Source organism: Lates calcarifer, linkage group LG5, assembly GCF_001640805.2.
Source record: "Lates calcarifer isolate ASB-BC8 linkage group LG5, TLL_Latcal_v3, whole genome shotgun sequence".
Lineage (NCBI taxonomy): Eukaryota > Metazoa > Chordata > Actinopteri > Centropomidae > Lates > Lates calcarifer.
The window spans coordinates 19,276,039-19,300,983 of NC_066837.1; the positions used below are offsets into that span (position 1 = coordinate 19,276,039).

General features: G+C 41.8%; 3 protein-coding genes and 1 non-coding gene across 5 annotated transcripts in view; 2 read left to right on the top strand and 2 right to left on the bottom strand.

Moving 5' to 3' along the window:
• Positions 1–10,373, bottom strand: part of LOC108875765 (E3 ubiquitin-protein ligase SMURF2) — a 62,166-nt gene extending 51,793 nt beyond the window's left edge. For both annotated transcript variants that reach the window (XM_018664884.2, XM_018664883.2), the window contains exon 1: positions 9,920–10,373. In XM_018664884.2, coding sequence (XP_018520400.1) covers positions 9,920–9,971 — 52 coding nt within the window. In that variant the 5' untranslated portion in view covers positions 9,972–10,373. The remainder of the gene's footprint in view (positions 1–9,919) is intronic.
• An 858-nt stretch (positions 10,374–11,231) lies between these two features.
• Positions 11,232–17,630, bottom strand: LOC108875763 (importin subunit alpha-1). Its single transcript, XM_018664880.2, is given in 12 exon segments — positions 11,232–11,482; positions 12,193–12,342; positions 13,052–13,234; positions 13,864–14,097; positions 14,335–14,613; positions 15,169–15,263; positions 15,824–15,956; positions 15,958–16,093; positions 16,397–16,485; positions 16,891–17,031; positions 17,151–17,264; positions 17,596–17,630. Coding segments are annotated over 12 exon segments (1,647 nt in total). The 5' UTR covers positions 17,599–17,630; the 3' UTR covers positions 11,232–11,392.
• A 360-nt stretch (positions 17,631–17,990) lies between these two features.
• trnar-ccg (transfer RNA arginine (anticodon CCG)) lies at positions 17,991–18,063 on the top strand. Its single transcript has one exon. It is a non-coding gene; the product is annotated as a tRNA-Arg (tRNA).
• Positions 18,064–18,655: 592 nt separating this feature from the next.
• On the top strand, positions 18,656–24,317 carry LOC108875762 (UPF0450 protein C17orf58 homolog). The gene is made up of 5 exons (XM_018664879.2): positions 18,656–19,632; positions 20,352–21,020; positions 22,086–22,172; positions 22,287–22,478; positions 22,868–24,317. The coding sequence occupies exons 1-5, from the start codon at positions 19,560–19,562 to the stop codon at positions 23,053–23,055; spliced, it is 1,209 nt and encodes a 402-aa protein (XP_018520395.1). The 5' UTR covers positions 18,656–19,559; the 3' UTR covers positions 23,056–24,317.
• The last annotated feature ends 628 nt before the right edge of the window (positions 24,318–24,945 follow it).

Here is a 24,945-nt window from a genome sequence, read left to right on the forward strand (position 1 = left end):
AGCATTTTTCTTTATTCACAAGCACAAGATAGTTAATATTTATGTTGCTTTTTTTGCTTGTATTTGTATTAATCTGCGTGATTTTACATTGTTCAACTGAGATTTAAAAGCAACACTGTTTTTTGCAAAAAAGATGGAGATTGAGGCCAACTATGGGACTGCCAACAACATTCATTTAATAGCTTTACTTGCATTTCTTGGCCGCATCAGTGGCATGCTCTACTTCTTTAGGATTTGCCAAATATTTCAGATTTTGATATACATAAACATTCTTGTTGATTTGGTATAATGTTCTCTGTTGATTTGGTATTAACTTGTGCAAGTCTAAGCACTGTATGTGGGAAGATAACAGTGATGACAGTGGAATGTATGACTACTGTGGTCATTGTTATGCAAGCTCTAGGATACCTCCAAGTGATTTAAATTCAAATTAATTTATTATTTTTGCTAAGAGTCCCTGGAATCCCCCCACAGACTCCTTGGGGTCCCCAAGCAAACTCTGACAAACAATAAGTACTGTACTGTGGTGAGGGACTGGTACAGGAAGTGAGTGAGTGTGTGTGAGTGTGTGTGTGGTTGTGTGTGGTACATCATAAGTTGAAAACAGATAAAGAAAAAAAATACACCAAACTGGAGCCACACTGGCAGAGTCGTCTGTCAGCTGTCTGGACTAGATCCGGGGGTGAGTGAGGGAGAGGAAGGAAGAGAGAGAGAAATGACAGAGAGATGAGAGACATCCTGTTCAAGAAAGAAAAGAGAGTAAACGACTGAAGAGAAAAAAAAGCAGGATACAGAGACACATGACGAGAGGTTGAAGCGGGGAGGTAGAAAGTTCAGGCAGTGAGAGGAAGAGAGATGGGCAGGATGCAGTAAAGTGCAAGAGCAACACTGCAGAAAAATCACATTTGTAAAGCAATTACCTGCCTTTTCACATGTTCCAAATTAAGTTTTTAAGACTCTGGTTTTTACCCTCCCTCATAATTCTCAGAGGCTGTCAGAAATGCTATGCTCTCGCCATATGAAAAGAAGAACGGTGATATTTCTCCTCCATATTCTGCAGGAAAATCCTTGTGAAGCACTTGGAAAGTTTAATGTATTCTGCATATTGAAGCCCACCTCCTCTCCAGTCCGAGGCTGTTATGCAATACTGAGGTGTTCAGTCTTTCCATTTTCCTGCTCCGAAGTACACAGATGCCACCAAGTTCCAAAGTAATTTGAAAAGCAGATAAAAACTAAGGATTGACTGAAACAACCAAAGCCTGAGAACTAAGTTTCACAAAGCTATTTGGAAAAACAGCAAGATCATAAGCTATATTGTGACCTAGAATACATGCAATGAAGAGAGGATAATATATTCTTAAACAATAACAATCATATATATACATGCTTTGAATCCAGTGGACCTCTTTGTTGTCGTAAGATGCAGCAAGTCTTATCCTGAGATCATCTTTCAGCCAAATATCTTATGCACAAAAGGTTTCAGTCCAGTAGAAAGCATGTAAGCTCCCTGTGTGTTACGTGGTAAAACGCAGGTCATGAGTGGAGAACAGTAAAGCTGAGTTATGAGACTGGCAGTGCCCTGTGAGATTTCATCACTGAGTCACAGTCTCCACATATACCAAATTCGTCCTAAAATACAGCGCTGTTTTGAGATGCAGAGACTGTGTCTGAAAATACTAAGCCAGCTTGAATTTGTCATTTTTAGCAGTAATGTTTCCAAACAAATCATTAAGGCCCGATCAGATATCAAGCAGCATTCATCTTGAGTTAATAGAGGACTGACCAGCTGCACACAGCTGACATCTCTCCAGAGCAGCGCTCCTCTTTGTCTGCTTTCCTGTGGTTGTGTTAAATGTGCTAACCGTAATAGGAAAATCCACAAGTCAACTGAAAACAAATATATCAATGAGACGACAGGGTATAATTCCACACACCAGGAACCCGGGAGTTCCCCCCACAGCAAGAAATATGAGCACAGAGGAGTAACTAAGATGCCCACAAACAACTTCATTTGATTAGAAGATGAACAGGGTAAGGAAAGATCGAAAGGGTGGCTCTTGATAAATCCTTAGATTCAAGGGCTACAATAATAAAATATTTGTTGTGTAGATAAAATACCACACGACACTGCCAAAATTACTCTATCACAGGAATAGCAGAGCAAAAATGCCAGTCAGCCAGACAGTCTTCTATGTGCCATCATCACAGTAACCATACAGCTGTACTTGAGCTACTGCCAGCCAGGTGAGCCATGGGTCATGGGTTAGATAAACACTACACTGACTCAGTGTCTGTTCATTACTGGAAAAAGGAAGAAAGATAGGTCAGCCAGTGACAGTACTGCTGATCTTAACTACTATGCATATGTATTATGCAGACGGAGTCAGATGTGCTAGTGTGTCACATGCAGTAACATTTGGTATTAAAACAATGATGAAAAAGAGTGCACACTAGATAGTACCAACAGAAATTCTTCCTTTGCAAACAGCTCTCACACACACACATTCAGAGGTTTATGTATTTCCACAGCAACACACTTATAAAAACATAACTGACAAATCAAAACTAAAGTGGATATTATTAAGTGTTTACACTAACCTTCCATTTTGTAAATTAGAAACAGAGGGTGACTCTTTCAAAATCGTGGACAGTAAGAACTTTTTTTTTCCAAAATCAAGACTTTGCTCATCTTAGAGAAGTAAAATAGCCCAATAGGCCACAAGTTCAGCTTTGAGTTGAGTCATGAGGTGATATCAAGTGAAAATATGTCAAGTTAAGATATATACATTTATTGTTTGTTTTACTAATTGTGCAATGAGAATTTTTCATGTTTTGACTACAAATTAAGCAAAATGTGCCATGTTATTTTGTCTGGTCTGCTGCATCTGAAAACTGTTGTCTCCTGTATTTCCTTTCAGATTTACTGATAACAGAAATGGTAAACACAGCTGGGATGGCTGCGTCATACAGTGAACAAAATGTTTCCATATGATGAGGACGGCTACATGAGCAGTGAATGAGCATATAGAACCTGTGGAGTGCGTGTGTGTGGTCAATTGAAGTATATGCTAGTGATACAGACTAAACAGAGCCTGAGGAAGTTTGGGTATAGAGCTCTGTGCTGTGCTACAAAACCTAACCACAACACAGTGACCCCACATGCTAGAGCGAAGATCAAGCGGATACACCACAGTCACTCACATACACAGCCACATCATCGCTTTCCTGACAAGGACTGTGCACACAGACTAACCTATAATGCTGCATATTTACACTAGATGATAACTGAGCACAGCATTCACAGCCAGATGACTCACTAAGTCATTCACTGCATATGAAACACAGGTCATTACCTAGCCTAATTACTCTTACCACAGAGAATGCACTTTACACAAGGGCTCTTATGAATAACATAAACTGAGACCATTTCATACTTTTATAGAGTCTTGCACTGACGTCTGCCTCAGATGCCAAGGAGAACAGATTCAAGCACAGACTGACAGCCTTCAGTGTTTTGCCATTTAACTACAGCCTATTAAAATCAGAAGCATCGGATATTGTCACTGCAAAGGAGTCTTTTGTATGCTAGACTTGCTCAATAGGTTTACTACCCAATGTTGTCATGCATTTCATCTCTTAGCATTTCTCTCATAGCTGCATCCATCCATTACTATTTCTTAAAATACCAAGGCTGTTAACATTGAGTAGTTTTGCAAAGAGAGGCGAAACTAAATAAGAATTTGACAGATGAACTCCTACAATTCTGAGTTGAAAGCCATTTCCATGATAGTTGTTGGGTGCTCCAATATCACCACGTGGGAGTACTGTTGGCATGCACCATAAAATGGTTAACTTGCAAGTTACAGGGCTGGTTTTTGATGAGAGCTCTGAAGAAAAAGATAAGAGTCATGGGTGAACGTGAAACCACAGAGCTTTTCATCATAAGAAATGGGTATTACACAGCAGGAACACACTTTTCTCCATTATCACTGGCTACTTCCGAAAGTGATATTTTTTTTTCTGTATAAGTTTCTAACACTTTACCCCGAACAATCAAGCTACAGGATGAATAACATGCTGATAGTTGGTTTATAAAAGTATATCTATGTAAAATGAAAAGGAAATACAAGAAAAACTGTGTTTTTTAATGTGTCAGGGCACACATTGTTGAACTTTGTAATATCAGTATCAGCCTCAAAAATCTGATATCAGTCTAAAAACCTTTAATCTACATGGAAGTCTTTAAAGACCAACAAGCAAAAAGAAGACAAATATTTTAACTGACAACTTGGGCTTCCGAGTCACTTAATTAAATTTTCATTCAGTGCTTCACAGTAAACATGGCACCATGAAAAAACATTTAGCAGCAGTGAGTGAGAGGAGGGCATGTTGGAGGGGACAAAAAAAGAGAAGGACTTTAATGGAATTACCAGAGGAGAGTTAATAAGATATATGAGAAAAATATGAACACGAGCTGAGCTGATGGAAGAGGCGATGACGACAGGAGGGTTGACAGCAGCAGCCGGGGACTGCCCTATTTGGGCTGCTCTCTTGTCTTGGCAGATCAAGTGTAAAATGTTTGAGCTGAAGCACATAAACACACACAGGCCACCAAGCAAGAATGTATAGTATACACACACTCTCCAAGCTAAAAACACATCTATTCTATCACACTCACACACATGTCCGTGTGTGCATACACACTTACCTCCCTTCAAATTTCTGAGATGAGGAGTAGCACATTGTGCTCCACTGCATGTTCAGAAATCAGAGTGATAGACAGGCTCAGAGATAATACAAGGAGCCAAGTCAAAGAAGAAGTGTCTGATTCCAAAGGAAAGTCAGAGGTAAGCAGTATGGAAATGAGCATGCAGGCTTCAACACATCATACTTTTGCGAATGCTAGCTACGACAGCACAAGCACCGAATCTTTGCCTTCAGGCAGTGGACAGCAAAGGCAAGTCGCCCACTGACCTCAAAACACATAACATTACTTTTCAATGTGGTGAAGTAGAGATATGAGGTGCTACTTTTCTTAGCATCTGTCAAGCTAAGGTTTATGAGCAACCCTCTATGGGTCCCTCCTTATATATTATTATATTGAGTTTGAATTTGCATTCCTGGGGTCAATGTTCTGTTTTGTAGAAATGCTAATATTGTTACCCTGTAGTTCTCATTGTGTGTAGGGTAGCACAAATGTAGATAAAACTGATGACAATCTTGAGAACAGCCCAGTATCTTAGAGGCGAATTCTGCAGCAATCAGAATTTTTGAGCTGTTCTTATATTAATTGCCTCATAACTTGGTCAAACTGCACTTTCTGCCAGAGTATTGCTTGCTCCTAAATTAAGATGGTCCAAGGGACATATAAAACAGAGAGCAACACAATAAACATGTCACTGTATGACTCATGTCTATTGTGTGCGGGTGAATCATAATCACGAACTCTGTCCCACATTTCAACTGTCAAAACTTTGTATTGTTTAAAAGGGGAGGAAAAAAAGCCACTTAGAAATGAAACAGCTTAGACGTAACAAAATAAATTACACCACCAGCACATGCATAGTCCCAAGTCCCCACACTACCAGCAGCTCACAATGTGCTGATTAAATGTGATGATCGCTATGTAATCAGCTTTCATTCAAATCAAATGCAGAGGACAGAAAAACTGGCGAGCAGAAGTACTGCTATCGACTTAATCCATTCAAGGTGAGGATGAAGAAGTGCGTCAGAGATGGTAGGGAGACTCAAAATTGTGGAATAAAAACAAGGGAATATCTGTGACAGACCTGCCACATCAGCAACAGAGAAAACTATTCCTAAATAATAGTATTTTATTTCCTTTTATTTCAAGCTGTTTTACTTCATCAAACAAATTAGCCAAAAAAAGTAAATATTTACCACTTAAATGTCTTTTCCCTTACTGTACATTTTGAAATTCTTCTAATGTGAACAGAACTTATCCATTATGCATATTTATCTTGCAACCCCTTGTGGACATCATAACTACTAAGCTGACAGCTCCTGTTGGTTTCTCACTATCACCATGGTGCACTTTTTGTAACATTCATTCCTCATATTTTAGGAAGCCGACAGGCCTAATTTAGCTCAGCATCGCGTGCTGACAGTACATCCTGTGGAAGCTCTACTGTGTATATGAGTGCGTCTGTGTGCATGTGCACGTGAAAGTGTGTGTTTGTCTTCTGTTTTGAGAGCACAAACATTGTGCTTGGACATACAAACAAGCTGACACACACAGCTGTACTTTTATAGAGCTGACAGCGAATGCTGAGACAGTGGGTCCCTGATAACTTCCCTAAAATGCACTCTGCCCCAGTGCTAATGCTGGGCCAGGGACGGAGGCTGGATCTTTATCTTAATCACCAGCTTCCTGGCTTTTCCCCCCTTCAACACACACAAGCTCAAGCACCAGCTTCCCAAAATGTTACAGTGAGGGACACACACACACACACACACATACACACAAACAAAGCATGACAGTAGATGAAAAATGTTCATGTGGGTTTTCCTAGCTTGCCTGAGTGTCACGCGCTCACACACAACAGGAAGAATCCTGAGATGATTCTTCCAGTCGTTCCCTGCTTGCTGCGTGCCAACTGGAGGCTAATGGAGGAAATGGATCACATAGACAGACTCCCTCCCTAGCAGCAAAGGCAGCGACAGCATAGTGCAGCCAAGAGGCCATATCTGAATGGGGGCGAGAGAGATGGATTCATCCCTTTGTACATCTTGTGTCATTCACCTTTGAGGAACTCCAGATTCCATCCAGTGGGGAAAAGTGAGGGAAAACACCCTGTTCTTGTTCGACTTCAGAAAAATCATACACCACCTCTGACTCCGAAGGAGGCAGAGGGGGAACTACACCAACTGTCGGCTCCCTGCAGTGTTAGGAATAACAGCTCTCGAAACCCAAGATTGCTCTCCTTTACAACCTTGGCAGCAAGCTCTGTGGGGACACGACGACACACTGCCTACTAGCAAACTCAAACCACAATGTTTTTTATTAATTTAAGCTTCAAAGAGCAGCTGTCCCAGATAAATGTTCCAGACTTAAGGAGGATCCCTGAAAAAGCATTTGTGAGAAACTAGAAGGTGGCATTTAGATGCAGTGTTGGATGACTAAACTGGGGATGAATACAATCAAAACCCTGCAGTGTGTGTAAACCCACCCTACACAAATTATAATCCACTGCCATGACAAGAGGGGATCCCGGCGAGGGTGGCAAACTATAACCGTCATACCTCTGTGACACCAATCTAGGAAAAGATTCACTTTGGTGGAGGAGAGTCCCAACAAAAAACCAGTCAAATTTACTGTGAGGAACACACCCAGAGCAAAAACTGACTGGAGCTGAGCCCCAGTTTGCATCGGCTGAACCAACAGGGTAATTGTTTTATTAATAAAACTTGCATCTAAGAACAACTTCAAATGAAGCGCAGACTTATGGCTAAAACAGTGAAAAGCAAAGAAATAAAGTGAGAGCCTCTGAAGGGGTAGCTTACCCCAGCTGGAGACAGATGTAAGTGTTACTAGCGACAGCACAGCAATTAGCCTTGGTAGCACTTCTGCAAAGCCCTGTAGCCACATGAAGGACAACTTGGAAGGTAGAAGGTTAAGCATACAACAATTTATTGGTAAGCCAGAAACAAAAATACTTTGAAATCTATAATTATCAGAATTTTAATTAAAATAGCATTGTGAAGCAAAAAAGCCTGTTTGATTCAGAGCCATTGTTTTAACGCAATTTGACTGGCTCATGCTTAGAGAGAACATATGGTGGCCAAGAGGGATGAAGGCTGGGAAACAGCCAGTCACCTACCACCAACAGGTAAGTCTTTTTCATTTTATCTGAATTCAAATGCAATTGTTAATTTGTCACAAAGAAAATATTGCATTTTGGGCCAAAAGTCCATAAGTTCTTTGCTTATCAACCCTGCACAGTGAAAATAAAAGCCAAACCTCAAGCAAAAACTAAACAAAAGAAAATCAACAACAACAAAAACAATTCTGAAACCTAACAATAGTTCAAAACCCCTTAACTCATTTAGATCCAAGCCTTTGGTTTTACCAATTCCGCTTCTGTCTTACAGAGAAAAAAAAAACATGCAAACTATGAGACCACAGAGCAGACAGGGTGAAACTGGACTACGGCTGGTATGCAGTGTTAGGTCTAAATGCACACGGTCTCAGACGCATAAATCAAGCGTGGTCACAGCTAAACACACATGTTTAGTTGCAATGAATGCACCAGTCTAAATGTTGACTTAGCATTACTGATCATCGCTGTGTGAGCAGCAATTCTGGTCTTTCTCTGCCTTATGAATCCCAATGTCTCCCTCCCCTCGCACGCACACACGCACGCACACTCACACACACACTGTCATCCTTATCCTTTCTCTCTAGTGAAGGACAGACAGAGGATGTGTCTATGATCGGGAAAGACTCACATTTCCTCTCTGAGGTTTCACATTCCTGGGATTCCGTCTGAAGACCACTGCAGCCCATTTAAAACCATTCCCCATATGGAGGGATGAAAAAAAGAAACCTAGGGCAGGCGAGCAGTAAGGACGGCTGCATAGCACTCTGCACCCTGAGAGTTAATTTCTCTTTACAGTATTAATCTACCCATGTACGTAAATGAAGCTGTGGTTCACATGATGCAGCACACTGTGTTGAATGAGAAGACACTATAGTCACGCAATGTACTACCTACAAAACTATATAATGAAGCCTGTCATTAATCTTTGCTGCATGAATTCAAAGATATACTGCATTATTGAGAGTCTTAAAAACATAAATTGTCATTGGTCTATCACCAAATACAGGTAAAAACATCTTATCAGACTGAGTCAGTTCTAGGTGCTCTGATCTCTGCTTCAGTGCAGCAGTGGCATCTTCTAAACAACAATCAGATTTATCACTTGATGTGGTTTCCACCAGAAGATGCTGGGGGTGAAAGGTTGGAAATCTGGTTCCTGCATACATCCATCAATGCGGGTTAAACCTAAAATACTATAAATGCCATCTCCATCCTAGTAAATGAAAGATAGTCTGGGCAAACCAGAAAATGTTTGCCTAGTTACAAAATGCATACACGGTAAATAAGTTGGAGCAATATTTTAAGGAACACCATATGATATAATGGTATCTCTTTTCTGTGGTTTTCTACGAATCTACTTTATATACCACAATGAAAGGCATTATCTAAATATACCAAGGACCTTAGGAAAAGTACCAGAGAGTGTGATCAAAGGTTGGCTTTTAAAACAATTGTGATACGTGAACCCACGGCTCAAGATCAAATATGAAGACGCACACGCTATGTCTTCCACCTCCTGAAATTTCCTAGGAACAAGACTGCAGAGAAGAGGACGAGTCCTAATAATAGATGATCAGATACAATGGTATTTAATGACAGTATGGATAAACAAGTGATGAAAATAAGTATATAAACTAGGCTTAGTGCTAGAGGGATCGATGGACGTTTCCACAGACTTACCGATGCCAAGCTCAGGTATGTAAATCTAGGCTAGTTTGGGAAAAACCCATTACAATGATGCAAAAGAGATAACCAGTCACAAATAGCATTAGCCTGCTGGATTATTAACCAACATAACCAGTTAGGGTAGGTTACAGCTAATTTTTGCTAACGAGCAAGGCTCACTGGCTTCCTTTCAGTGCTGTTTAGTGCGTTAGCGTGAGTTACAATCAGTTAAAATTAAACCAAATGAGTGCGATGAAATACACTACGCATAAGTCATATTAAGAGTTAAGATTATTATATTTCACTCGCCAGTTTCCTGCTGTACCATCAGCAGACGTTAGTTAGCCTGGTTGGCTAGCAGGCTAACTGCTAACGTTTCCGAGCGGCGCAGGAGGGGGTTTAAATTCGCTTACCTGTCAACCGCAGCTTTACTGGGCCATTTCTCCTAACTCCTTGGTTAGACATTCCCCTTTGTGTTCCAGCTTGATGAAAATTCACAAAAAGTCTCTAATTCATGTGTCAGCGTATGAGTTTTTCAAAAAGGTATCTCCCAAAACAATCCCTCTGCTAGCTTGAGGTTAGCTTGTAGTATCACCATAGCAAATCACGCTGACTGTCTATGCAGTAACATAATGGTAACATAATCACATCGCTGGAATAACACTCTCATCTTGAGCCCCTTTCTTGTAAAAAAAAAAATTAATGCAAATATCTACATTCCCAAATGTCGTTCATGCCGCGAAGGTACGGATAATGATAAAAATCAGGTGTACGGTTTGCCCTCCATCCGGACAGGCGTCTACTCTGCCCGGGCAGCTCAGACTGAAGTTGGTGGTGGTGATGGTGTAGACCGTGCTCCTGCAGACAGACAGGCAGGCTCAGGGGGGGAGAGGATATAAGAGTACATCCGGTAACGCGTTCAAAATAAAAGCAGGATAAAGCAACGCGCTGGTTCAGCTAAACCTATTTAAAAAGTTTGTTCTTTAAATTCGATAACAAGCACAATTGTTACATTACATCACTGATTTTAAAACTGAAGCGAAACGTTTGCCAGAGAGGTTAGTGTTAGTCTCAGGTTTAATAAAGTTACTTTTTTTTCTTTACCTGATTACAGTGGCACGAAAGATCTGATTTTATTTTGAAGGTAAAGTTTTCTTTTCCGGGCTTAATCTGGATATCTTTCTGCAGCTTAATTAGACATGAACAAGTCGAACAATTCATGTGAATACTGTGATAATATCGGGTTGAGTGGTTTCAGTTTCTAATGAACTCAGATCAGTATTAGACAATAACTATTTTTATAACAATGTCAACTAAAAATAGGCATTTTTAAACTAAGCGTCTGCCACATTCAACCAATAAGCCCTGATAAGCATATTGTGATTTTTCAGGGAAGGGCAATATACAAATCTGCAATGAGAAGTGACTTTTAACATCAAATCTCTGGGCCTGGTTTTGCTCCTCCCTGAGCCATCATGACCATACACTGTGAATACATTAAATTTCACTCATAGAATCGTTTACATCCACTACAAAGGCAGCAGGATCTTTTACAGGATGCAGACTCACAGCAAGCAAATAGAATAGGCACAGTGTCACCTAGTGGTGACATGGTAATATAATCTCCTCTCATTCCCTATTTTCCGCCTAAACACTGGTTGTTCCCATCTTTTCACCAAATAAATCAAGCTCGTCTCCCTGATCAGTCTCATAAAACATTACACCTTATGCATTAATAAAATTTATTTACATACAAATATTTTTCAAAACAGGAATATTTTGTCTTTGTACTGTTATGTACAAGGTTGAAATGTTAAAAAAAAAATACAAAAATATTAACAAGGTGAGAATTTTCAGTTCATGTTACAAAGAGCAAAGTGGATGTGTCAAAACTGGAAAGTGCTTTGATCTTCAGGGATCTGGAAAGCATAGGAGTCTGCTGTAGCCTCAGGAACCACAGACTCATCTTCTTCATTCTGAAAGACAAGAGGGACAGGATGGAGATGAGCATTAGAGGATTAACCAAGTCTTAGCATGTTTTGGGGATGGTTTCATAGACACGGATTAAGATAGATTCTGCGGACAATGTCGGTCAGCCAAGAAAAGGTCTGTTCTGAATTGATTCATGTTAAAGGTTAGTTTTAGATTCACATTGAAGGTTAGTCATGAAATGTAAAACATTCATTAAAAATGAAGTATTGTGTCAATTTATTGAAGGTAGGCTTGTATAAACCAGCCAACATCTAGCTGAGGCTACTGTTTATGCTGCACCACACCTCACATTTATTCTTTGGCAACAGTAAGAAGAAAGGAGTAATCACACAAGAAACCTCTGCTGCCCTGCCGGCTCTGCCAAGACTGTTGTCATTTAATCTGTGAATGAGTCATATAATTGACAACGTAGTCGTACTTCTGCCAGTCTTTTAATTTTTTCCGTGTGTGTTTACTCCAGTTGATGAAGGAAGTGATTCATATCACATTTGTGACAAACTATCCAAACAAATCAGGCCATAAGTCTTGCAGCCTTCAGCACATGATACATATTTTGCCACAGACAAGAGCGAAGACACACAATCAACTCTTAACACGTCAAGTGAAGCTACTGTAACAAATATAAAATTCAAGTTGCATTCATATAAAAAAAAAAACCTCTTCTGTAGGGATGGCCATTATCAATAATACTTACCTCTTCAGAGAAAAATTTGTCTATAATGTTGAGAGAGGACTTGTAGACAGCTTCATTGTCATGAGACTGCAGTGCTTCAATCTTGTCCAAACCACCCAACTCCTCAATCATTAGGCACAGTTTCTCAATCTCACCAGCTTTGTATGCCATCTGTGGGGAAAGGGGAAAAACTGTAAGATTAATAGTTTCCTCACACAAGAGATGAACTTGTGACCATCCATACATCCATCCAGTATTTATACCACTTATCCGTTAAGGGTCGTGGGGTTGCTGGAGCCTATCCCAGCTGTCAATGGGCAAGAGACAGGGTACATCCTGTACAGATCACCAGTCCATTGCAAGCAGACATAAAGACAAACAACCATTCACAATCATATTCACACCTATGGGCATTTTAGAGTCACCAATTTAGAGTACCCGGAGAGAACCCACGCAGGCACAGGGTGACTCCACAAAGTCCACACAGAAAAGCCCCGGGCTCAAACCTGGAACCTTCTTGCTGTGAGGCAACAGTGCTAACCACTGCACCACTGTCCCAATTTAATCTGTGACTGTCAAGAATCAGTCTGTGCCATTTAATCTATAATGTGAGATTAAATTCAGCAGACCTACATGTTTTCTAATCTCAGAAACCCACTGTGTTAATCTCAAATTCCACTGGGACCTAAAAACAAATATCTACCCACAGCAGAGTGTGCAAAGGCTAATATCTCTTACATTTATTAAAAATATTATCTTCCTTGCAGCTGTAAGAAGTAATTTAACATCAGATCCTTATGCATGACTTTTGCTGCAATCACCTCCAACGCAAAAACAAAAATATAGCGGAGAATGAGAGTTATAAGTCTCAGCGATATACCTGTAAAATATTGTAGATTGCATCCAGGATCACCAAGATGATCTTGCTGTCTTTAGCTGTCAGTAGGTTGAGCAGAGGCCCCAGCACATTGCATTGGACAAGGTAGGCCACTTGTGCCACTGTTCCACCACTGGTATAGTTGGTGACAGCCCACACTGCCTCCTTCTGGGTCTTGTAGTCTCCCTAAAAAGAAAATAAATCTGATGTTTTAGATCAGGTAAAAGTATAGGAAATACATGAAAAGATGCTAAAGATATACTAAATGAGCCATTGTGAATTTAAAAACCATGAACCATTATGTATATATTTCTACCTACCAGAAAATTATTTTATCTGTTCATAAAATAAGCAAACTATGCATAATCCACAGGAGATCAGAGAGAAGTAAGTGACTGTGCTGGTCCATTATATAGTGGTGGAATCAGAACTGGGCAGCCAAATGTAAGTAAATTTAAGTGATCTTTGTCATTAGTTTATGTGATTATCTAATATGACAATATGACAGCTTGACACTATGGTTCTGTACACAGTAAAATCAGGCATATAATGCCAACAGTCTACATGCATATAACAATATGCATTTAAGGTACTAGGAATACCGCTGCTATTGACCAAGTCTCTGGTCTCAGAACTGAAGTTTGAGCCCAGATGCTACCTTATGGCTGTTCATTGTTCAAGGGGGGGTAATTAGGATGGGGGAAAACCGGGGGACAATCTTCCGTACACTGGTGAATTAAATATGACTATGCATATTATGAAATGAATTAATTTTATTTGGACGCTATATTCTCTGTCTGTTAATGAATCCTGACCTGTTGGAGGATCTCCACCACGATTGGAATCAGCCCTGCATTGATAACCTCCTGAATCTGGGAGTCCTTGCCAGCGGTGATGTTGGAGATCGTCCAGGCTGCTTCTTTCTGGATATTGGGCTTTTGGTGACGCAGCAGCCCAGGGAACATCGCCAGGGCACCTGCATTCAGAACACACTGGGTCTGCTCATCTGTCCCAGTAACAATGTTGCCAAGGGACCGCAGGGCTGGAGTCTGCGAGGAAGGAAAGTAGGTTGATTATTTTAAGTACTCACAATTTTAGAAATAATAAATAGGAAAGCTGATGGTGATGGCAACGAGTACAGTTCAATCTAAAGTATCTAAATACTGTATGTCACATGCTGATTTTACAATTTGACATACCTCTCTGAAGCCTGTTAGCATTGTAGACAGCACACTAATTGCACTTTCAAATGTCAGAAATAACCGCAACTTTTGAATTTAACAAACTCTCAACCACATACCATCAATGGAGAGCTCCCCACAGGTGAGAAGCTGTACCAGGCGGGGCACCAGGCCAGCCTGTACCACCACCTCTATCCTCTCATTGGAGCCATCAGTCAGATAGGACACAGCCCAGCAGGTGTCGGCTAGGACCTCCCTGTCGTCATGGTGCAGGAGACGCACCAGGGCTGGAAGCAGCTGTTGCACCGCGGTCAAAGGAGGGGCCGGGTTCTTGTTCCGACACAGGTTGGACAGTGTCCAGGTGACATTGCGCAGGTAGCCAGACTGGTATGGTGGATTAAAAGGCAAGTGTTATTTTGGAACTTCAAAGTGTTTTAACATGATAGTTGTAAGAGCAGGATACAGTATAAATGGACACTGACGAGACTCAAATTTATTCAGAGCAATGTGTATACAGAGGACCACCTACAAATAGAATTCATTCAAGCCCTCAGAATTTTACCAATCATTAAACCAGTCGATGACTATAAATACAAAATACTTATTTACTAATGACTGCAATTCAAATAAATGCTCAGATTTCACTTCCTCACTGCAATTTATTAAAGAGTTTACTGAGGTGATCAGATCAGAAGTGCACAGCTCAAAATACAGGGGCAGCTGCAACCAGAGAGAAATTAGGATCGGATTCTAATGTGGTAGGGGATACATATGTCCATGCTACCAGAGACACATTTTAATGCTGTGTGTGTAACTACAGTATGCCTAAACCGTATCTGGATAGAACATACAAGGTCTTAACAGGGCTGTAGCGTCATGCAACATAAAAGTGCCTCTAAAAACCCAGCAGTGCAATCATGTTTATCAATTTAAACTCACAGGAAAAACAGACAGGTCAGGGGCTGCCAGCAGGGCCAGGAGCGGCTGGAGTCCACCATGTTTGATTACTAGGTCTCTCTGGTTGGATCCATCACCTGAGTTTGGGCAAAAGACATTTTCAGTCATCTTTGGTCAACAATGCAATCACAGAACAGAAAAAAGTATTTCATATCATTAATATCATTAGAGGTTACTGTATGTGGTAACCATGAAGGATGGTAGAGCATTTTAAAGGCAGCCCTTCATTTAAAGAACCTTCTGCATGTTATTCTAGGACCACAATACGCCCAGGCTGTTTTTCATTATGCTTTATTCTAATGCTTTTTCTGACAAAGAAAGCAACCAAACAGGTGTTCAATCTCTAAAAGACCAAGGCTCCATGGCTTCCTTATTATCACTCACAATCTTGGACCATGACCTCAATGTGTCAAAAACACACTTGAGAGTTTTATGGCACGCCCTTAAACATTAACCCTTTCAGTATTATAGCCTGCAGAGACAAACACCAACTCCAGGCAAAATAAAAGAAGCATGACTGCACACAGATCCTAACATCAGAAATATCAGGGCACATGAGATGAACAGTATGACAGTGCAGAATGTATTAATGGAGTAACAGCAGCAGAAATAAATAAATAGAGACAGGCTACAGTACCTGCAATGTTTCCCAGAGCCCAAATGGCCTGTTCGCTTATATGTGGGTGGGGCGATGCCACAAGGCTGATGAAAGCTGGGATAGCCCCTTCTTCTACGACAGCGGTGGTCTGGTCTGATGTACCTGAGGCGATGATTGGTCAGGGCCCAAGCTGCCTCAAACTGGATGGGGGGACATTCAGACAATGCCAGAAATCTAACAAACTTCGGGATGAGGCCAGCAGCAATAATGCCGTCAATAGGTGGGTGTTTTTCTCTGGAAAGGAGTTTTCTACATATCAGGGAGACGGAAAAAAAAACAAAACACAGACAGCGGGTCAATCGAGGTAACTTCAAGCACAGAGAAAGTAAGGTTGTAAAGTAACAACTGGCTGGAGGGCAATTCAGGGAATATCATGTTAAACAGTTTTGGGAATAGACAAACTGATTTCCCTCAACAGAAACAAGTCACATGTCCTCAAAAAGAATATGTTTGAAATCTAAGAGAACTTGAACACCAAAATCTTGGTTGTCTGCACTGCCACAGTATCACATTAAAATTTTTCAGTCTTAGTATTATTCAAGATGAATTTACCTGGCTGCCTGTGTGGCCTGCAGCTGATGATCTAGGCTCTGGCTGTTTACACCTCCCACAATCTCCTCCACTGACCAGTGCTGAGGAGGCTATGGGAACAGAGACGGAAGAGGATTACTTATCTGGACAGGAAACCTGGGTCAAACAGCTGTTAAAAATAACCCACAACATTTACTGGAACACGTTTCCCGCACTCAATGCATATTCAGAGCATCCATAACACGGTAGGAATTTAATACTGACAATCAATAACTCTTTCTAAATGAATTTATCAACCTTCAATTTGAAAAAAGTTCAATCTGACTAGACTTTTTGTCCCGGGGTGGTGTCACTTGATCGTATGGAGAGTACTGTAGCACATTCATAGATCAATCAGATGTTTCAGACATGGTAAACACACGGAAACCGGCTGAATGTGCTTCAGTTGCGTCCTGTTTATTCGACCCGGCCAAGTCATGAGTGTGAAAGGGACAGTAGAATCAGCTGGTGACTACCTGTGCGTTTGGATCTTTCTCTTGTAGAGGAGAGGTAGGCTCGTCCGAGAGATTATGGACATTTCTCCTCTTCAGTATCTGATCCTCTTTCTTTGCTTTTCGGAGCTCCACGTTGACTTCCGCTCTCCGGCGCCTTAGCTCCTGAAAATGTCGACACCCATAACACAAAATGTTTATGATTCAACACAACTGTGGATGCGTATCTACATAGAACACGTTTATGATGATAGTTTGTGCTGGTCGTTACTGGCAGGACTTACATTGGCATCTTTCCCTTTGTTTTTGAACTGGGTGAGTCGCGCTCCGATGTCGCTGCCAGCTGACATTCCTGACCGTTGAGCAACACAAACGGTTCCACTAACGTTATACAGTCCCTGTGGAAAAACGGTAATTTAACGATTAAAAATTAAACGGTTGTACGAACGACTGCTTTCGCTAGCGTACTCTGGTTAACTCAAGTTAGCAAGTTAGCTAGCAGGGGGCGAATTAGCCAGCAGGTAACTGTCGGTTAGTCATGAAACCAAGCCGGTTATCTAACACCATGTGGCCCATCGCACACGGAGCCTGTCTGGTAAACCAACACCAAAAAAACCCCGCTGAAATTCATGGAAACAAATATAATACATTAAAATTACAGACAAAGACAGTAACTCAAACGATTAAAGCAATAATCCATTTGTTTAAAATGTACATTTGGTCACATACCATGTGCGACGCGCTTACCTTACAGATTTCTCGTATTTTTTTTCTTACAATAGACGTGACGTCGCAGATGTAACGCCCTGAGTCGTTCTGACCTCTGATTGGCCAGTTGGCCTACAAGCTCCTCCCTGTTGCACAAGGTTAGAAAAAAAAGCATCAAACAGCAAAACTGTTGTCAACGGCAACCTCTGTTGGTATCGCGAGATAAAGGTCCACCGTTTCTCATTGTTGTGGACGGCTACAGCTATTGCTTTAACCGTTGCTGTACCGTGGGTAACATTTTCTGTGCTTAATAAAGTGTATAGTTGATGGTAGATGCTCAATTACATGCCCAACCATCGGATTTAGGTCGAGATATTATTTTGATAAAGGGTGTTTTTCACATGCAGCGACGTAATGACCCAGTGGCCTAATGGATAAGGCATCAGCCTCCGGAGCTGGGGATTGTGGGTTCGAGTCCCATCTGGGTCGTGTTTAGTTTCCTTTTCAGAGCTCATTGAGGAGTAGCTTTTCATAGATGATGGTGCAGTACATCGTTGTCTTCCTAATCTCATAAACTGGTAATTGGGCTATAATCCACGAAAAGTCAGCCTTTGTAGCCATGTCTTTATGGATGAGACCAGGGTTTAAACCCAGCACACTGGGTTCAGTGATTGTGATCCGGACCTCAGTTACCAATGTCAAATAGTGAAATAAGTCAAAAGAAACATGACATGTGGCCAAGATATACAACGGTTCCGTGCACAGTTTAACTCCAGCATGAAACCACTCATTCTGCAATTAAGAGTAGCCACAAAAGCGCTGATTTAATAGCTACATATGATGTAGTTGGAGTACAATAAGTCAGAATGTATTGCATGTCTGCAACAGAAAAGAACAAAAAACTACCACTCCTCTGGAAGACAGTGTGAATCATATTTCATGTTTTATCTGAGAAATGCCCTCAACTCAAAATGTATGACAATGAATCTGCACACGCAAATTAGAGAACATAAAGGAACCTATGACTGCTAGGTAAGTAGGGAAAAAGCTAAGAACTAGCTAAAAACTAAGAATTGAGCGAATCCTGCCATATATGCATGGGAAAAAACAACAGTACAATATGCTACCACATATTACAAGCATCACAGGCAAGGTACATCATGTTATGTTCTCTATCTAATTCAACAGTAAAAATGCGAATTATAATGTTGTTACCATTATTTATATTATGCAAATGATCAAAACAAACATTAGAACAATTAAGATAATTTACAAAATAAAGTATCACAAATAAATCCCATTTTACAATAGTTTTATGGATGATGTTTTTCAAATGGATATTCATTTGAATGTGTATGTCTACTGGCTGTTCCACTGTATGTTCATGCTCTTGCGACAAAGAATAGAAAACAGTGACGACTAGGAAACAATGGTATATAATTTCAAGTTAATTTCTTTTTTTTTTTTTTTTTTTTTTTTTCCAGTTTGGTCGCATTAGTTTGCAAAGCTGCAGTTCCTGACTATGACCACCAGAGGGCAGTAAAGACCTTTGACTTTAAATCCATTCAGGTCAACCGTCTAACATCAAGGAAAACCTTAACCATAACCTGAAATATTTAATATCCACAAAAATTTCAAACGTCCAAAAGAAGAAAAAAGAAGAAAAACAAGCAAGTAGAGCATTAATTCAGAGGATTTTGAACATTCTTTTGTACACTAGATATCAGAAAGTAAACTTTGTTCTCTTTTACATAAAATCCTACTTAGTAAACAGCAGCTAATATCTACACAGAGCCACATTTCCCCTCTTATATTGTAAACAACCATTTATGAATGAAAGGAGTGTCATGTCAAAGTGCTTATTTCTGTGTTTGGGACGTCCCACCACCTCCCTCTCCATCTCCTTGCGGAGTGGGCCGTATAAAAATCCTAGGAATCCCAGCTCTGTAGCAGACCTTAAAGTGTGTCCGCACTGAACATCCAGGATGACAGGGATTATTCTGTTTGTCTTGTTTCTAGGGCTTCCTCTTTACAGCACAGAGGAGCATGTTGTTAACGGTGGGTGTAAACTTTCTTTTTACCTCTCACAATAGTAAGGATTTGTGGAAAGGTTATTGTCCTGTGAGCAAAACTAATTTTCTCATACCTACGTGCTCTGTTGTTGCTTCTCATGTTTTGTTTATGAGATTTATTAATGATATAACTTAACTTGTTACAGTATATTCCACTGTTGTAGATTATTATTTGGTGTTAAACACTGTGGGATCTTTAGCTTTGGAGCTAACCATCACTGTTACTCTAATATATCTTTAAAAACCCCAAAGATAAAACAATCTTAAGTGATATAGAGAGTATATTTTCTGTTTTTTTTTAATTACCATGAGAAAAGATTAGATCTAAAATAAATAACAATTTGATAAAAAGCTAATTGAGTAATATTTGACATCATCTTTTAATTTTGATGGATTTTGAGGGAGTTTTTGTGACTTTATTTGATTTCCAAAGCTAATATATTAGACATAGATTCTTATCAAGTGACACATTTCCAGCCCATTCATATTAAGGTCAGTGAGTGTAAAGTTCTCTTGATTAAAGTTAAATAAGACAAGAAATAGTCAAAGTAAGTCTTTAAGGAAGGCCTAGACTTCCTGTAAACATTAAGCCAACTCGATTGTTGTAGTCTACTGCACCAATAGAGGGGCTTTGATATTGTGTTAATGCACCGAATCAAATGATGTGTGTTAAGTGCATTTTTTTCCCCTCTGTTTAAACCTCAGAGCTGTACACCCTGATAGAAAAGGGTCAGAGCAGCTTTGTGGATCCAGCTCCGAGCAACCAGAGCAGGCTGGTGGTTAAAGAGCCCTCCCTGCCCATCAACGAGCTCCTGGAGAAAAGCAGCAAGACCGTCGAGTCCAAGTTCGCCCTCCATCCTCTGCCCTCAGCCGTGTGGCCGAAACACAGCGACTTAGCGCCCGTCCCCCGCCTCCACACTGCCCACAACAAGAGCAAGAAGGGCCCCAAGAGCGACCGTCTGCTGGAGCACAACAGCGAGAAAACCAGAGGGGAAGTTGTGGGTCTGCTTCCCAAAACCCCGCTGACGGGGGCCGCTGCAGCCGCGGCCGCCAACCGAACCGCGCAGAAACCCAACCAGGACTCCCAGACAAGCGTCAGTCCGCCCCAGCAGCAGGGCGACCCAGAGGGACACCCCAACTCCAGACCCAGGGTGCCACTGCACGCGCAGCCTCAGGCTCAGCCGCACCAACCGGCGTCTTCTCCGCGGAGAGATCACCCCAACCGACGGCTGGACCCGGAGGAGAACCGGCCGGGGAAGTCCAGCCTCTATCAGTCAGGTATCGGTGCAGCGAGCCGGAACAACAGCCGCCCGCCTGTCGTCCTTAACCGGCGCTCCGCCAGCCTGCTCTACCAGTTCGACATCCTGAGGCGAGGTATGGGAAGATTTACTGTATCCTGACCTCTGTATTATTACTGACTCATCCACATAGTCAGGACCTTTATGTTTGAGCTGTATCATCTTCAACTGTCCTTTGGGATCACTTTTTTTTTTTAAAAATGAAATTATGTAAGAGTTTATCCAGCTGGGAAAATCTTTGATGCTCCATATCAGAGTATTTATTACTAGTAATAATCTGTACATCCTGACCTTTAATATTAAATATTACACAATCACAATGACAAATGACAAACCAAATACATCATGTTTATATTAGTTAAAGAATGAAAAAAAGCTGCAATTATATTTAATTCTTGCACATGTAAAATGTATTTCCTGCAAAGATAATAGAGCCTGGCCTCACTGTAATGCTTGACCCATGATTTTGGGATTTCTCCTCAGTTTTGAACAAAAGGAAACAAAAAGAAAAACCTTTGTCATCCCTCATCTGTGACCCCCCATGTTTCCTGTCACTGTCCCGCCTAATAGAAGCTAAAAAAAACAAAAAAATAGCTTCAAAAACAATTGAAATAAAGTAACATTTGTTACTTTTTAAAGAAGTACAGTGACATACAGTAACATCGCACATATCAGCAAACATATAGAGTTCACAGAGTTCACACACAGAGTTAAATGGCTGTAATGACAGTGATGGTTTCTCCTCGTCCAACGTCCCCTGCCACTAATTACAACCACTTCCCTCAAATCTGGCTGTCAGCGTGTCACTTTGTGTGCAGTCTTTTGGGAGACGGGTTGCTGTTACGATACAGAGGAAAAGCAAGTGAGACTGTTCTGACATTATACTTCAGATGGAAAACTGTAAGACTGATGATGTGATCCCAGCACACACACACACACACACACATGCCACCTCCTCCGTCCCTCCCCCCTGCAGAGGAATGTGACGCCTGGGTTTTGTAATGACAACCTTGTCCTTTCTAATGACGCTGGAATGGGAGTCTGGCTCCGCATGAGCACGGCAGACACTCACTCTCCTGTCTTTTTGTCTTCTCACCCCTCCATCCTCCATCCTCCCCTCTGCTCGTCTCCTCCTCTGCAGAGCCTGACTTCACACATGATGCCTTCTGCATGAGTGAGTGCAGGAAGGAGAAAGAGGAGAGAGAGTATTACTGCTACAGTGAGTTTGGTAGGTATCCAATAAGAGGCAAAGTCCAGTGTAAATGTTGAATTATTCCTTTAAATGTCCCACCACCCAGCATTCTGACATATGTTGATGTTTTTCATGTCCCTTAAAAAACAGCCATCAATGGGATAGCCCACGACATCGAGGTGTTGCGTAAAGGGATACGGCTCATTACGCTGATGGTGAGCAGTGACGGGTTCTACAAGATGAGTCGTCTCTACGTGACCCCAGACAGCTTCTTCTTCAAAGTTCGCCTTCTGGTCCTGGACACATACAAATGCAGCAAACCCTGCCCTGATATCAAACTCGGTGAGTGTAGCACGGGAGAAGGCCCCATTAAACAAAATGTCTGCGTTCAGTTTAGGGTTGCCAGTTTGAACTCTGAATGTAGAAACTCAGAAGCTCTCTTTTATTAAGAGTAAATAAATAAGGCTTTCTCTGGATGTTCTTAAAATGAAAGTGCAGAGTTTGATCCTTCATATTTCACGTAAGTACATTTCTTAAGACCCATATTTATTTGGAAGTCTGTAACAAGTTCCCACCAGAAGCATCTCTTTGTGGGATGTGGGAATTCTGTTTTCCTGAGATCAGCAGAAACGGTAACAACTATTTGTTTGCTGCAAACATGAAAATTGCTTGATTGTGCACTTTTTTTCCCCACCCTGGTACTTTAACGCTCCCTCTGCTCGTTCCCTCAGGGACCAGATACATTGTAATGGGTCAGATTTACCACCGGAGGCGCCACCTTCCCAATGACCTCCTGACCCTGCTGGGGGGTAAACTGAAGCCCGGGGACGGCCTCCTGCGAAGCAGCAACTACGTCAAGAGGTTCAACAAACGGAGGCACCAGAAAGCCCTGGAGGCCACCCGCTCCAGGTGTAGGTGAACCAAACATTAAGGCGATCATCCCCTTCTGCAGGGGAAGAGACACTGCAGCTTACACGAACTGATCGTAACTAACCCCCTCAGTTTTGTGCAAGAGAGAGGACATTTTGCAGAAAGCCTGGATTTACTTTGGTATGGGTCGTTACGATGTACCATAATGTAACAAAAGTAGTTCATAGAGTGGGTGCATTTTCTCATTTCGCATCACATGGGCATTTTTTTGGGGGGTGGGAGGGGGGTGTTCATGTGTGTTTAACATGCCAATATTTGTCCTGAGAGAGGAACGAGATCATATCAGATCCAGTCCCACTACAATTCAAATGAACACGCACACAAGATCACCAACTGTAGGAACCTCAGATCTTCTCATACAAATTCAACATTTAAATCTTCCCCTTAATGAATCTACGATGCTTCTTAATTGACATGAATGCAAAATGTTGTATTGCACTGAACTGTATTGTTTTGTAACACCCAGTCCCGGGCATGTTGTCCCTGTGGTTGTCATTGGTAAGCAGGAAATGCACTATTATCGTTACAGGGACCAAAGGGAGGGAATCAGGGGCCTGAAAAAGCAGCAACAAACCCCAGTGGAGAAGAAGGGTGAGAGAGGAAAGAGGGAGAGAGAGAGAGAGAGAGAGAAAGAGAGAGAGGGAGCACAGGGCCTTTGCTTGTCACGAGAGCGGCTTATTTTTCTAACTTTAATTATGTGTCCACGATGACATGTCTGCCCGAGTAGAATGGGACATCAAACGAGGCCTTGCTGAATGAGGAAGGGGTGTGTGTGTGTGTATGTGTGTTGTTGTTGTAGGGACTAAGCCATAAGTCTAATCGCGGGAATCTGATCCTTTCCGCACCTGGACACATGACTCAGAAAAGTGCCTCCACTGCAGCTCCTCTTTGGGGTGGCTCTTGTTTTCTTGCTTACACACAAACACGTACTCCTTTTGGGATGGCCCGAGCTCAAAAGGGGTGTTTAAAGTACTTAGGCAGGGATCAGAGAGAGAGAGGTGGGCAGGGGCAAGGTGGAGGAGGAATAAAGACAGTTATGTAAAATGACACAGGGAGGGGGATCCGGGCAGGAGAAGGGGTGTTGGGTCCGTCTTTCTGAAGAAGCAGCTTCTTATTTAAACAGAAATCCCTGGCATTGGTTGTAGTACGGCCCCCGAGCTCATGCTTCCTATGAAAGGGAAAAGATTTGCACTGAATGCTTACATTGCTTTGCAGTACACAAACCCAATAAAAATGTGTATTTGTTTTGTACTCTACGACTCCGTGAGGAATTTATTTGTCTTTAAACCAACCCTCCACTCACGCTATCACATACATCTGCCCACTCACTGAAACATCGATCCTCATTATCATTCCCAGTGATTGCATGAGAAGGAGCCCCTAAAGTAAGACACTCTAATTAGAGGTTAACAACCGTGGCCTCCGCCTGGCCTCCAGGAAGAGAGACCGACTTGGGAACTTAGGACGTTGGTGCGGGCAGGGCTGAGCCTCTTTTCTCCCCCTCCGTCCGTCTGTCAGCTCGAGCTGGTCAGTTCCCAGGCTCGGCAAAGCCTCTATCTGGGATCAGCGCTGGAGGGAACAGATGCAGGCAGGCAGGAAACAGGAGCCTGCTCCACATCTTGGCTACTATCGCAGCGGGAGGACATTCCTCATCACAGAGGATGTAAAGGAGGAGGAGGTGGAGGGGAGGAGAGAGAGAGAGAGAGAGAGGAGGGGGAGGTGGGAATATAGCCAAGTTGTTTCCTGTGTGATAGCCCCCAAGCCACAAGAGGGGAGTGAGAGAAAGAGACAAGGGTGGTGGACTGAAACCACTTTGGGCTTGTGGTCATCTGCGGTGCTGTCAGCGCCTATGCTAGCCTCTGGATTCATTTAGCGGTTA